This window comes from Poromitra crassiceps (assembly GCF_964638095.1).
Source record: "Poromitra crassiceps genome assembly, chromosome: 4".
In the NCBI taxonomy this organism is placed as follows: Eukaryota; Metazoa; Chordata; class Actinopteri; order Beryciformes; family Melamphaidae; genus Poromitra; species Poromitra crassiceps.
In genome coordinates this window covers 56,782,716-56,797,514 of record NC_139626.1, presented here as the reverse complement: position 1 = coordinate 56,797,514, position 14,799 = coordinate 56,782,716, and the positions used below count along the sequence as shown (strand labels likewise).

Below are 14,799 nucleotides of genomic sequence, written 5' to 3'. Positions count from 1 at the left end.
TAACAAAAAAGAGCCTTTTTTTTCTAGAAGCTGAGATAATGGCCCTTTTGTGAAATTAAACATTTCAAACACATCACTGACTCTGGCTTGCGTTTGCCAACCCTGTCCTGCTGCCTGGGTCTGTCTGGGTGTTGTGTGTGTGCTGCTCTGCGTGCCCCCCCCCCCCCCCTCTCAACTGCACACTCCTCCTTATGGGAGGTGGCCCTCTGCTGAGTTTGCTCTGCACTGTGAAGGGTGCGCGTCGCGACATCCAGCTTTTTTACAGCTTCCGCGTGTGTTTGTCACCGGCTCCTATGCTTCCAGTTGAGAATAAAAACAACTCCACGGCTGATCATGCGAATAGGCTGTTGCAGCGGACATGGAGGAGCTCAATTGTGGGAGCAGATTGGCTGCTGCTGCTGCAGGCACATCTAACATTAAAACGCTTCATGCATATCGATGCATACGGATGCGATGCGATTTCCGTTTCCCCAACGACTTATTCTCTGTTTTTCTCTGCCTTTCTGTTAACCTGGAGAGCACTGTCGCCACCTAAGGGTTCTGTAAAATAGGTTATAGACCTCCAATAGCTATAATAGTTGTACAGGAGATGCGGAAGGCTTTGATCGACGTCCCACCGTCAAAAAACGCATTGGACGTCGAAAGACGTCCATGGCACTCTACGTCACTATTTAATTGGACGTCGAAAGACGTCCATGGCACTCAATGAGTTAATAAATAGGCTAATAACAAAATATATAAATGAATAATAATAAAACAAGTACAAAATTAGAGATAAAATAAATGAGACAATTATTAAAACTGTGAATGTTTTGGGATACCTTTAGGGAAGAAGAAGAAAAATCCTCAAAGCGCATTGTAATACTGACAGGCACCCGGGTTCAGCCAATCAGCAACACCAATCGCAGCGGCTCAGACCAATCAAGTGCTAGTCTCTTAAAACAGACTGTCTCATCTACATCCGGCGAATGCAGCTATATACAGTCTCTTACGTTACACCCCCAGAACATGCACAAGGAAGTTGGGAAAAAACCTTCAGACAGGAAAGAAGTTCGACGGAATCCGACCAATCACGACACGTGTGTCCACGAAAAATGCGGCATATTGGATTTTGATTGGACTAATGAGCGGAAGACCCGCCTTTCTGCGATTCTGATTGGACTAATGAGCGGAAAACCCGCCTTTCTACTTCCCATTCCGGTTGGTGCATGATTCTCCCCCACGAAGTACAGACGGTATGGCGGAAGCATTTGAAAATTGCGGAAGCCAACTCGTCTGTTCTAAGAGACTAATCAAGTGCCGTCTCCGCTGTGTGGGCCGGACCAGAGAGCTGCAGCAGCCAGGAGGAGCCATTAGATGCGCTTGTTCTTATTTTCCAAGGAGACCCGTATCATCTTCACTTCTCTATCCGTCTGCGTCTGTGTGAGCCATGGTGTCCCACTCTCTGGCGCTGCCCATGATCTGCTTCACCACGCTGTGGGCACTGGTGGGCGTCGTGGCCCCGTTCTTGGTGCGTAAAGGACCGAACCGGGGGTAAGCTAACCGGGGCTAAGCTAACGTTAGGTGTCGTGCCCGTTATCACTGACAGTGACAGGGCTGCACTGTAGTGATGATAATGGTGGTGGTGGTAACAATTTAGTGTCTCCTTCCATGTTATCCGCTTGTAGCCTACTGCATTTACTGGTAGGCTAACGTTACACTGTTAAAAAAAAAATACATGCAATAATGTGTCGTACTGCTGCATTAGCCTACATCTTTTCAAATGTTACGAGTGTGTTCCTGCATCATGGGGGGTTTGGATGATGGAGGCCTGGTGCGTCATCCTGCCTGCCTGCCTCCCTCCATCCATCTGGATCACCAGGGGTCCTTGAAGGCATTCCAGAGGCTTTCCAGCAAATTTATGCATTTTTAGAATGATTATTTTGATCATAGTTGCTCTGTTGTCTCTCTACCTACCATGTAGTCATGTTGGAATTCTGGACAAAATCATATCTAGCAATACATACGTATATTCTTTCTCAGATTTGATCAAAGGCTTGCTAGCCTGCATGAAAGACGCCACTGTGTGTTTATGTTTTTGATATAGTCTGGTCTCTGGTTTATAATGCTGCCACTACTCTTGGCAGTGCACGTATCATGTAGCCTACAGACACAAAAAAGAAAAATATAAAAGATGCATGAGAATTGATCAAGGGTGATATAAAAACAGTGTCAATGCCCATTTACAGTGAACTTTAATTCTCATTCTCATTCTCATTCTAACACAAGAGTGACATGTATTTGAATTGACATATTAATCAGAGCAACAATGTGATGAAATTTAGAATGACAAGGAAAAAATACACATGTCTGTGTAATAGGCTATTAGGCCTAAATAACTCAGTTATATGGTTTGCAATTGTAACGTTCAATATAAGTATCTCATGCTTGTTGATTTAATGATTGTTTTGCACCTGCTGCTCACGTTATGAACAAATGCTTAGATGACCATAGCCTCAGCAACAACTAACTGCAGTCATGTATGAATGTTAGCTGTCTGTCCAGCAAACACACCACTAATATCTATAGGAATCATGCTTCAAAGTAGCCTGCTTTCCCCTCCACTGCATCACGAATGAAAGTATATTTAGGCTCGTTTGAGATACTTTTGGAGCAGCCGATTACAGTCAGCCAATCAGAGGCAGAGAGTGTGGGTGTAAGAAGTGGTTTGCTCCCTGTGATCCTCAGCAAAATGTTGTGTAAGGCCTAGGGGCCTAAGGTGGGAAATATTGGAACTGGAGATTGCTCAACTAGTTTGTTTTGGAAAATAAGCTAAATGATCCAAGCAATCAGAACATGAACCTATTAATCAAAATATGCTTAATGTTTCAAATGTTGTCAGAGTATCTTTAGAAACATTGTGTCTGGCCAAAAGTCGGGGTGACCTTGGCCTACAACCAAAAATAAACTGGAGGTTGTTCCTGTTTGCAATCTACTGCATTCCACGTTGTTTGGCTTATTGTGACGGGGTCATCCCTATGTTCCCCGGGTCCTATGTTCCCCGGGTCCTATGTTCCCCGTTTTTAACACTCTCCGTAACATTTGGGGTGTCTATCCGCTATGCCGACCACCCGCAATGCCGACCTTAGGTTTAGGCGTGAGGGGTGGGAGAGGTTAGGTTTTGGGTTAGGGTCTGGGGGAGGTTAGGAAGGGTTCCATGTTCCCCGGTCCCACAAAAACGGGGAACATAGGACCCGGGGAATATAGGACCCGGGGAACATAGGTACGCTCCCATTGTGACTAGGGTATAAATAAGCCCCAAGCCATGCAAAGTTGTTCTCTCCTACCATTCTTCCTGATGAGCTGTCAAGCAGATGATACCAATAAATATCCAGCAAATCTCCGACGCCTTCGTATTCAACTTTGTCCTATTCTTTGTTTATTTGATGCATGCCCATCTGAGAGAAAGCTTTGAGATAGGCCGTGTTGGGAATTTGTTAATACCCTACAAGAGGGGCGGGTCATGCCTTTGCCTAGCCTTCGCCATCATGGGAAAAATATTGCGTACTGTAAGGCATCTTTGAGTTTTTAGAAAAGCACTTCATAAATTAAATGTATTATTATTATTATGTTTTTTTTATATGATTTTGTCTCTGAACTCAGAAACTATTACATTATCTAACATTAACTATGTTATTCTTCAAAATTGAATAATGGGTAAATTTATCAATTCATCAGATTTGCTGGGGGGGTCCTCAAGGGCCCCTGGTGGTCCCTGGACCACACGTTGAGAACCACTGAGCTGTAAAACAAGCAGCAGCTCGCTAGAACCACTAAGAACCACTGAGCTGTAAAACAAGCAGCAGCTCGCTAGAACCACTAAGAACCACTGAGCTGTAAAACAAGCAGCAGCTCGCTAGAACCACTAAGAACCACTGATCTGTAAAACAAGCAGCAGCTCGCTAGAACCACTAAGAACCACTGCGCTGTAAAACAAGCAGCAGCTCACTAGAACCACTAAGAACCACTGCGCTGTAAAACAAGCAGCAGCTCACTAGAACCACTAAGAACCACTGAGCTGTAAAACAAGCAGCAGCTCGCTAGGCGCCGATGTGAAGACGAGATGATGTTTCTGTCTGTTATTGTTGTTGTATTTGGATGTAAAGAAAGTGTGTGAGTCATACAGGTTAAAACAACAGTGATGCTGACTCACAGTCAGGCTACACACACCTGTGTGTGTGTGTGTGTGTGTGTGTGTGTGTGTGTGTGTGTGTGTGTGTGTGTGTGTGTGTGTGTGTGTGTGTGTGTGTGTGTGTGTGTGTGTGTGTGTGTGTGTGTGTGTGTGTGTGTGTGTGTGTGTGTGTGTGTGTGTGTGTGTGTGTGAGTGAGTGAGTGAGTGAGAGAGAGAGAGGCATGACGCCATGCATAACTGCCAACATTAGGCTGTGAAGAAGATGATTTTCTGGGGTATCAGCAATGCTTCAAGTCCATGGAGACTCTGTCAGTAATGAGAAAAATGCTCGTGCTACCTTATCAAACAATGCTAACGTTACCTTACCTGTAAAGAGGAGACATGTGGGTACTCATAGAACCAATAGATACAGTTGGTCTGTGTGGGAACGCCCACAAAATGTTACTACGGCTGCCGCGCGAGACTAGACGGTGGGGGAAAAAACCCCATATACCGTATCTCAATGGGCTGACTCACCAAAGGACGGTGCTGCGGCTCTACACTACAGGATTGGGGATTCAACAGCAGGTACATAAACGTCTGTTCAGATGTGCGTTTACTGCGGTGGTTGAATCCCCGATCCTGTCTGCCTGGGCTGGGCTAGCAGCTAAATGCTAACTATGCTGGCTGGGAACAACGGGAGGATTTCCCCCATGCTGACCCATTGACCACGCGTCTATGACGAGACGCCGCCTGAATGCATTCTCATTCAGATATCTTGAGGTGAGAGGTCAAGGGATCGCTTTGAAAACAACGTTTAAAATACCCTGCTCTCTGTGTCACAGGGTGATCATCACCAGTCTGATCCTCACCGCCATCTGCTGCTACCTGTTGTGAGTACTCTGTACACGCACGCGCACACAGACACACACCAACAGACACACACATGCACAACACATACTCACACACATGCACGCACGCACGCACAGTTCCGGGAAAAGAATACAACATTTACCCACTGAAATGAAGTTTGGTGTTGTCCAGAATCCCTGACAGCGATATCAACACAAGTGATTTCAAATCATTGCAATAGAAGCAGCTGTATCCATATGACAGATTAACGATTATACAGCTGTGATGATTAGTCGTAATTGATTAATTGGACTAATTGATTATTAGTCCATCGACAAAAAATGTATCGCCAAACACTTTTTTTTTTCTTTTTTTTTTTTCTTTTTTTATTGTTCTTCAGCATGGAATACAGAGCATCTGTTACATCATTACTATTATTTTCTTGTGTCATACATAATGTTATATCGTTCATACATACAATCATACCCCTGCATTCCCTTCCCCACTCCCCCCTCTCTCAATTCCCATGTATGCTTATTGACAGTTGTATTCAGTACCACACATTTCTTTATGCTCTTCTCCATACATATACTTAGTCATCTCTATATCAGCTCTGTTTTTTACATTTATTAACAAAAAATACAAAAATAAATCATAACATGTACATATCTGTAGCTATTAAACCTTGAACTAAGGGATTCCTTGCCCTGCACAATCTCTTATACAAAGTCTGCTCTAATTGGCGCTATATACTCGATCCAATTTTCCCAAATTCCTTTAAACTTATCCTGTTGCAGTCTGATAGAATAAGTCAGCTTCTCAATCACATATATATCATGCATTACTTCAATCCAATCATCCACCCTAGGCGCTTCGGCCTTCAGCCATTTCCTTGTAATCGCTTTCTTACTTGCAATTAACATCATTCTAAATATATGTTTGTCTCTTAATCGCACAAGCCCTTGGTCTACTTTCCCCAAGTATAATACCTCAAATGAGAGTGGAAGATTCACTTTGGTTATTTCATCCATACATTTCTTTAATTCTTGCCAGTAACCTTTTAGAATAGGGCAGTCCCAGAATATATGGAAATGGTCAGCTCGGTCTGCTCCACACATTCTCCAGCACCTTGTGTTTTGATATTTTGTCTGTGCAGGAGTTAAAAAATATCTTGTGATATTTTTCCATCCATGTTCTCTCCAAGATGAGGAGCATGTTGTTTTCCACTGTTGCCAAACACTTTTTTTAATCGATTAATCGTTTACTTTAGACTAATTTCTCAGAACTAAGAAATACTGAAATTCTCTCGTTCCAGCTTCCTAGATGTGAATATTTTCTGGTGTCTTTAGTCTTCTATGACAGTAAACTGATTCTCTTTGGGTTGTGGGCTGTTGCTCAGAACAAGAGAAGACATTTGAGGATGTCACCTTGGGCTTTATCACTAAATATCATTTAGTGATATTTTATAGACCAAACGACTAATCGATTAGTCGAGAAAATAATCAACAGATTAATCGATAATGACAATAATCGTTAGTTGCAGCCCTAAAATATTATGCGCACTCTCTGTCTCTCTCTCCCCCTCCCTCCCTCTCTCTCTCTCTCCATCCCTCCCTCCCTCTCTCTCTCTGTCCATCCCTCTCTCCCTCCCTCTCCCTCTCTCTCTCTCTCTCTCAGCTGGTTGATAGCGATCCTGGCCCAGGCTAACCCTCTGTTCGGCCCTCAGCTGAAGAATGAGACTATATGGTATCTGCGTTACTTCTGGGAGTAAACACGGTGAGTCCTGTCACAACAACTACAGCTTTCAGACGCAGAACCTGCCTAACAATGATTGAACAAGGCAAGGTAGGCTAGGTCAGGACGTAGCATATGGCCAGCGCGATAAAGCGCTCACGAGCATCGGCACTCAAATCGGCACGCAAATTGGACTGGACAAAGCCAGATATCGGGCCCGCTTGCGCTGGCCAAAAACAGCCGAAGTGGCTGCCGCAAACCGTTTCGTTTCACTTCCTGATGACACCGGCCCGCAGACAGACTAATCATCAAGACAACACTCGCCGATTCACTCTGCTTTCAAGCGAGACTACTCCGCGTTGGTCTCGTCTAATATTAGAGGTAAGATGTGAGGCATCGATATTAAATTTAGACTGTTTAATAACAATCGAAAGTCTTGCTCGTAGCTGCTTTAAGGTTAATAAATTAATTTATTCTGCACTTATTAACAGTTAACTATGGTTTTCACAGCTCACCTAGTGGGAAGGAGCACTATGTGGTCAATGTTGTTAAAATGTGAATAAAAATGACAATGTTTTAGCAGGTAAGGGCAAAAACACTTTAAGACGGATCTTGTGTGTAAAGCTGTGTTCACACCGAGATATTTATTTTTCTCTCTGTCGCTCGACTGAACCCTTTGGAATCGCTCTGTCGCTCTGTTTAAATCGCTCATCAATAGGCACAATAATTGACGGACATCTGGGGGCTATAACGTTATGCAAAGTCATGATATTTGTCCACTACGAGCCACCGTAGTTGTTTAGAAGCTAAGCCTATCAGCGTGCTCCTAATGCGAGCTCTATACCGGTAGTACAGGCTTCACTTCATGTCAGCTGTCAGCCTGTCAATGAGCTGTCAATGCGGTTTGTTGCCACACAATAAACCAGCGGTTTGTTCCAATCCAAACAAGTTCATTTCGTCTATCTATTATTAACTATTAGTTTTTCTTATTGAAAGACTGTGTGTATTTTGTCATACCTGACAGTTTCGACTGCTGCTTCCTGCAGTCTTCCTCAGAGACGTCACGTGATGTTGTTGTGACGTGCTGTATGGCTGGTTTATGAGGGGTTGGCCAACACACACAAAATTCAACACACACAAGAGGGAAACATAAAAATAAAGATATACAGGAAACCAACACACACAGACCAATACCTACTATGGACATCAGAGCACCCCACAGCACACAAATTATCAGTAGTTAGAACCCTGTACGACCGCACCAGCATCATCACAGACCCAGAAGATAGACAGGAGGAAGAGAAACACATAAAACACGCACTCACCCAGTGTCACTACCCAGTTTGGGCCATAACAAAGGGAAAGGAAGCAGTCCAGAAGAACATAAACAAAGGGGAAACAAAGAGGAAAAACACAACCAAGCCAGAAAGCCTGGGCATGGTCACCCTTCCCTACATCAGGGGGCTCACAGAGCGAGTACAGAGGGCGATGAGAAAACACTGCATAAGCACACCGGTGAAGCCGCACACCAAGCTACGCCAGATGCTGGTGCACCCCAAGGACCGCATTGAACCCATCAAGAAGTGTGACGTAATATACGAGATCCCATGCCTATCATGCAATAAGACTTATATTGGAGAAACGGGCAGAGCATTTGGCACACGCAAGAAAGAACACCAGAAAGAGTGTGAAAAGGAAACAACTGGAGCGCTCACACGTGCAACAAAACAGAAAGCAGACCAGGAGAATCTGAAATCAGCCATCTCGGATCACTGTAAAAGAGAGAATCACATCATGGACTGGGAGAAGGCCAAGGTCATCGGATCGGAAAGCAACAAATACCACCGTTGGATCAGGGAAGCAATGGAGATACGGAAACGTGCACCCCGGACTGTGAACCGGGATGAGGGGGCTTACATGCTATCCCACACCTGGGACACAGTCCTCCTCCATAAACTACCGGCCAGCAGGGGGCATGGTCATCCCACCTATCCAGGTGGGATGGCCAACCCCTCATAAACCAGCCATACAGCACGTCACAACAACATCACGTGACGTCTCTGAGGAAGACTGCAGGAAGCAGCAGTCGAAACTGTCAGGTATGACAAAATACACACAGTCTTTCAATAAGAAAAACTACGGTAATAGACCCCTTATACAGCTTGTCAACATTGAGCTGCGCGCGCAACGTGTAGGCAGAAAGTCGTTAGCCCAGCATAGACAGACAGCGAAAACTCTGTCAAAGCCCCGCTGTCAGGACTGCTCTATGCCCATCTGCAACACACAGTTATATTTTAGTTTTAAAATGCAGTTCTCGGCTTACTACCACAGCTTATCGCCTGGTGATAAGCAATGTTATGCATTGAAATTAACGTTGTTTAATGGGACATGTCTTACAGACCCATACGCACTGGCGCTGTCAATTGGCCAAGCCTAGTGGCCGGCAATACATATCGTGCATTCCTTTATAACTGGGGATAGCGTAGATAATTATTCTGTAACTTGCAAAGATATATTGTTATGTTGATAATGCACACAATTCAATGACATTATGTAACGTTACTTGGTCGTTAACTAACCGAGCGATGTGGCTGAGCAGCCTACAGCTACAGGCAGCTTACCTGATTATGAAGAGCACTACAAAGTCGGGCATTTTTAATGATGTCCTCGTTCCAATCAGTTCAACTTAATAATGACATTATTTAACGTTACTTGGTCGTTAACTAACCTAGCGATGTGGCTGAGCAGCCTAGTTTCAGTTCAGGCAGCTTACCTGATTATGAAGAGCACTGCAAAGTCGGGCATTTTTAACGATTTCCTCTTTCGGCTTGCAACCAAAGACACCTACGGTTAGCCTCGCACACACGCAATAGAACACAACACAACACAGTCTGTTACACTATCAACAAAGCAAGGAGTAAAGTTTTACCGAATCCCGTCAACTCATACTGCTTTTAATGCTAACCGTAGCTGTCTTTGGTTGCAAGCCGAAAGAGGAAATCGTTAAAAATGCCCGACTTTGCAGTGCTCTTCATAATCAGGTAAGCTGCCTGAACTGAAACTGTAGGCTGCTCAGCCACATCGCTAGGTTAGTTAACGACCAAGTAACGTTAAATAATGTCATTATTAAGTTGAACTGATTGGAACGAGGACATCATTAAAAATCCCCGACTTTGTAGTGCTCTTCATAATCAGGTAAGCTGCCTGTAGCTGTAGGCTGCTCAGCCACATCGCTCGGTTAGTTAACGACCAAGTAACGTTACATAATGTCATTGAGTTGTGTGCATTATCAACATAACAATATATCTTTGCAAGTTACAGAATAATTATCTACGCTATCCCCAGTTATAAAGGAATGCACGATATGTATTGCCGGCCACTAGGCTTGGCCAATTGACAGCGCCAGTGCGTATGGGTCTGTAAGACATGTCCCATTAAACAACGTTAATTTCGATGCATAACATTGCTTATTACCAGGCGATAAGCTGTGGTAGTAAGCCGAGAACTGCATTTTAAAACTAAAATATAACTGTGTGTTGCAGATGGGCATAGAGCAGTCCTGACAGCGGGGCTTTGACAGAGTTTTCGCTGTCTGTCTATGCTGGGCTAACGACTTTCTGCCTACACGTTGCGCGCGCAGCTTGCTTTGTTGTCATTGTGACGTAGGCGTATAATTGGTCTATAGGTTTGTTCCAAGCCAGTGTGATCCTTGAGTCAGTGTAATTTCGTTCGAGTTGGGATATTTAATCTCGGACGACGAGCATATTTTCTCCCTATCGCTCCGTCTCTGTTGCTCGGACGCCCAGCGATTTTTCTCCCGGGGCGAATATACGCTCAATCGCTCGTTTGCATTGACTTTGTATGTAAACTCGATGCCAGCGAAAAACTTTAATAGGTCGGTGTGAACGCAGCTTAAGTGTACAAAAAAACTGAGGTAGGTTATTTTTTTTCAGTTTCTTTCCAAATTAAGCCGTTACAATCTAGCATTTACAACAGTGCAATTGTATCAAAATGGCTGTTTAAAACCTTTCCAAATTGTGCCAAATTGTACCAAAAACTGAGGTAGATGGGGAAAAAACACAATAGAAAAATAATGGTGTCTTCCAACATGTAGCATTTACAATCTAGCATTGTAACAAAAACTGAGGTAGGTTTTTCATAATATGCATTAAAAATCAAATTGTGTCTTTCATCATGGAGCATACAATCTATCACTTACAACAGTGATACTCAACTGGCGGCCCGCGATGGAATTGCAAAAAAAAAATTAAAATTAAAATTTACAGTGCACCTGAACGCAACATGCAAGATACCCGCTGAATAAGTGTCCAAATGTTCATGTCATTCTGGCCAATACTCCACTTCTGTTATAGCATTTCAGTATGGAATATGGAATATCTTTCAATAATCTATGATTTAGCTGCTAAATTGTCAAATACCGCCGTCAGCTCGCTAGTCGCTACCCAGGCACTTATGTATGTACTTAACCTAACTAACTATCCGGTGTGCCCAACATTGTCAGACTAAACTCCGGCTGACACCCCAAAAACCTACAATCCGCTACAGAAAAATGTATTGTATATTGATTGTTTATTAACTGGCCCCTGGCCTTCTATCATTTCACGAAAGTGGCCCCCGGCCAAAGCAAGTTGAGTATCCCTGACTTACAACATTATTGTCTGATCCAGCATGTGCAATTATCAATAAGTGAATGTAAAATCTTGACAGAATTCACTTCACAGGATTTTGTTGAAATAAAAACAAGTGCAAACCTTTAAGCCCACAGCACCACTCCCCCATTTCGCTCGCCCATCCCTCTTCCTTGGCACCGCTCCCACCACCCATATCTCCCTACTAGCAACTCCACCTACTTATCGTGCGCTGCCTGCGCTCGGCTACAATCACATGACTGTGAATCATACAAGGTGGTATGTAGATCTGCAAACAGGTACCCACACGCAGCACATAGAACAAGCGTGGGCAAGCATTAAGGAGCAAGTTCGGAGACAAAATCAAAGTCAAACTGAGCGCTTACCGTCTGAACATCTCTGTCTTGTTCAGTGGACTGAATGGCTGGGCAGGAGGCACAAAGATGGCCCTCGTGGTAGGCTGCTACATGATGTAGCTAAGAGGTACAGAGCAGGGTTTCCGTTGTCCCGTAATTGCAGGACATTGGCCTTTAAAATTAATCAAAAACCTGCAAATTAAAATGTGCAGGACACCGTGTCAGGTAAATTATCTCCCGTGTCCCAGTGCTATTCATTATTGTAACCCCGGGTTAAACCCCCAGTCAAGAATATTGACCTGTCACTTTATAGTTTGGTAACACTATAGTTGCTCGTACTGCTTGTCTTTAGCTGCTTCTGATTGATCAGTTTAGAGAGGTACATCACGTTACTCTCAAATGCTATTGACTAATGGGGCAGCTGGGGGCGGGACTGAGTGTTGGGATTTTGACAGTGCGGTGAGGTTTGTGTTGCGCTCGCTGCTGTGCAATGGGGCACTGATATAGACGGATACTGTGGCTAATGCTGCTAGCGGCTAACGTTAGTTACTTTACATGGCAGTAAAGTAATGAACCACTAAATGACCAAATTGATTTAACTTTAAACCATTTCGAGTAACGCTGTTTCCATACGGACCCCCAGCGTTGGTTAGTTGTTTATAAGGTGACCATATTTATAACGTTTATAACGTACTCCGGTTTCCAGTTTATAATTCGGGTCTGAATACAGCTGTGCTGAGGACTTGTGGCTATTGCGCAACACACAGGTGAAAACGTCTATAGCGCATGTGTTTTCCTCTTAACTTAGTGGGTAGCTACCCAAAGCAAGCCAAGTCTACTATTTTCTAGTACTCTTATTAGCCTGACTCATTTGTAATAAGTGTGTTTTTACGGAGGCTAGTGTTTTCTGCCTGCTTGTTAACGTAGCTAGAGGCTAGTGTTTTCTGCTTGCTTGTTAATGTAGCTAGAGGCTAGTGTTTTCTGCCTGCTTGTTAATGTAGCTAGAGGCTAGTGTTTTCTGCTTGCTTGCTAACGTGGACGCATGGATCTATTATATTATCGGGACGCTAGTGTTTTCCGCCTGGACGAGACGACCAGCTGGACCATCACCACACCACATAGCGCAGCGTAGGTTTTTAAGCTCAATAAACACAGATTTAATGTGTCCTGAATTTATACCATTTGTCCTTTATTTGAAATCTTAAAGGACACAATGTCCTGCAGCTGTGAGTGCTAGCGGTAACGCTGGTACAGAGTAGGCTAGATTGAAGGCTAGAAAGGATTAGGAATACTTGTTGTCTTGTGCCGTAACTCAGGATGGGAAAGTGGTAGAGCGTCGGGATTCAAGGGGTGGGTAGGATTAGTGGCTAGGGGGTTAGGATTGTGGGTGGTGGGAGGGGGGAAGGTGCCATAGAGGATAGGAAGGTGGGGTAGAAAGTCTGGATTCGAGGGGTGGGTAGGTGGAGTGGCTAGGGCAGGGCTGTCCAAACCTTTTTGAATGGGGGCCAGATTAGATAATGTGAAGATACCGGGGGGCCAGTTGCTTCTGGCATCATATGGGTTCTAAAAATAAAAATCACATTTGATTGTACTCCAGGGCTTTTGTTTACCATCTGAAAACATTAGTTCGGCCTGTGTTGTTTCCTACTTTGTGCTTGTCTACAAACTGTATGATAGTGCTGTCATCATTATGTGAACGGAGAAAAACAAAACGTGAATTGAACTTGCTTGATTAACCAAAACTGTGTTTGAGAGACAAGGTGAGGGCTGCAACTGGCCCCGGACTGCCCCTGGGCTAGGGCGATATGGGTGGTGTTGGGGGGGGGGGGGAGTTGTGGTAGAGAGTCAGGATTTGAGGGGTGACAGCTGTCAGCCTGTCAATGAGCTGTCAATGTGGTTTGTTGCCACGCAATAAACCAGCGGATTGTTCCAAGCCAGTGTGATCCTTGACTCACTCTCACACGGCAGCCAATCAGCGTTGAACAGCGAGCAACTGATGCCAGCGTATTTTCGCTCGAGTTGGGATATTTCATCTGGGGCGACGAGCATATTTTCTCCCTATCGCTCTGTCTCTGCCGCTCGGACGCCCAGCGATTTTTCTCCCAGGCGAATATACCCTCAATCGCTCGTTTGCATTGACTTTGTATGTAAACTCGACGCCAGCGAAAAACTTTAATAGGTCGGTGTGAACGCAGCTTAAGTGTACAAAAAAACAGAGGTAGGTTATTTTTTTCAGTTTCTTTCCAAATTAAGCCTTTACAATCTAGCATTTACAACAGTGCAATTGTATCAAAATGGCTGTTTAAAACCTTTCCAAATTGTGCCAAATTGTACCAAAAACTGAGGTAGATGGGGGAGAAAACACAATAGAAAAATAATGGTGTCTTCCAACATGTAGCATTTACAATCTTGCATTGTAACAAAAACTGAGGTAGGTTTTTCATAAAATTGATTAAAAATCAAATTGTCTCTTTCAACATGAAGCACACAATCTATCACTTACAACATTATTGTCTGATCCAGCATGTGCAATTATCAATAAGTGAATGTAAAATCTTGACAGAATTCACTTCACAGGATTTTGTTGAAATAAAGTGCAAACCTTTAAGCCCACAGCACCACTCCCCCCTTTCGCTCGCCCATCCCTCTTCCTTGGCACCGCTCCCACCACCCATATCTCCCTACTAGCAACTCCACCTACTTATCGTGCGCTGCCTGTGCTCGGCTACAATCACATGACTGTGAATCATACGAGGTGGTATGTAGATCTGCAAACAGGTACCCACACGCAGCACATAGAACAAGCGTGGGCAAGCATTAAGGAGGAAGTTCGGAGACAAAGAGGCAATGAAACTGAGCGCTTACTGTCTGAACATCTCTGTCTTGTTCAGTGGACTGAATGGCTGGGCAGAAAGCACAAAGATGGCCCTCTTGGTAGGCTGCTACATAATGTAGCTAAGAGGTACAGAGCAGGGTTTCCGTTGTCCCGTAATTGCAGGACATTGGCCTTTTAAAATTCATCAAAAACCTGCAAATTAAAATCTGCAGGACACCGTGT

At 44.1% G+C, this 14,799-nt stretch overlaps 1 protein-coding gene across 1 annotated transcript; it reads left to right on the top strand.

Moving 5' to 3' along the window:
• Positions 1–1,429: 1,429 nt before the first annotated feature.
• LOC310775082 (V-type proton ATPase subunit e 2-like) lies at positions 1,430–6,773 on the top strand (the record flags this gene model as incomplete). Its single annotated transcript, XM_083635172.1, has 3 exons — positions 1,430–1,533; positions 4,996–5,043; positions 6,680–6,773. 3 exons carry the CDS (start codon positions 1,430–1,432, stop codon positions 6,771–6,773), a joined length of 246 nt encoding a protein of 81 aa, XP_083491298.1.
• Positions 6,774–14,799: the final 8,026 nt, after the last annotated feature.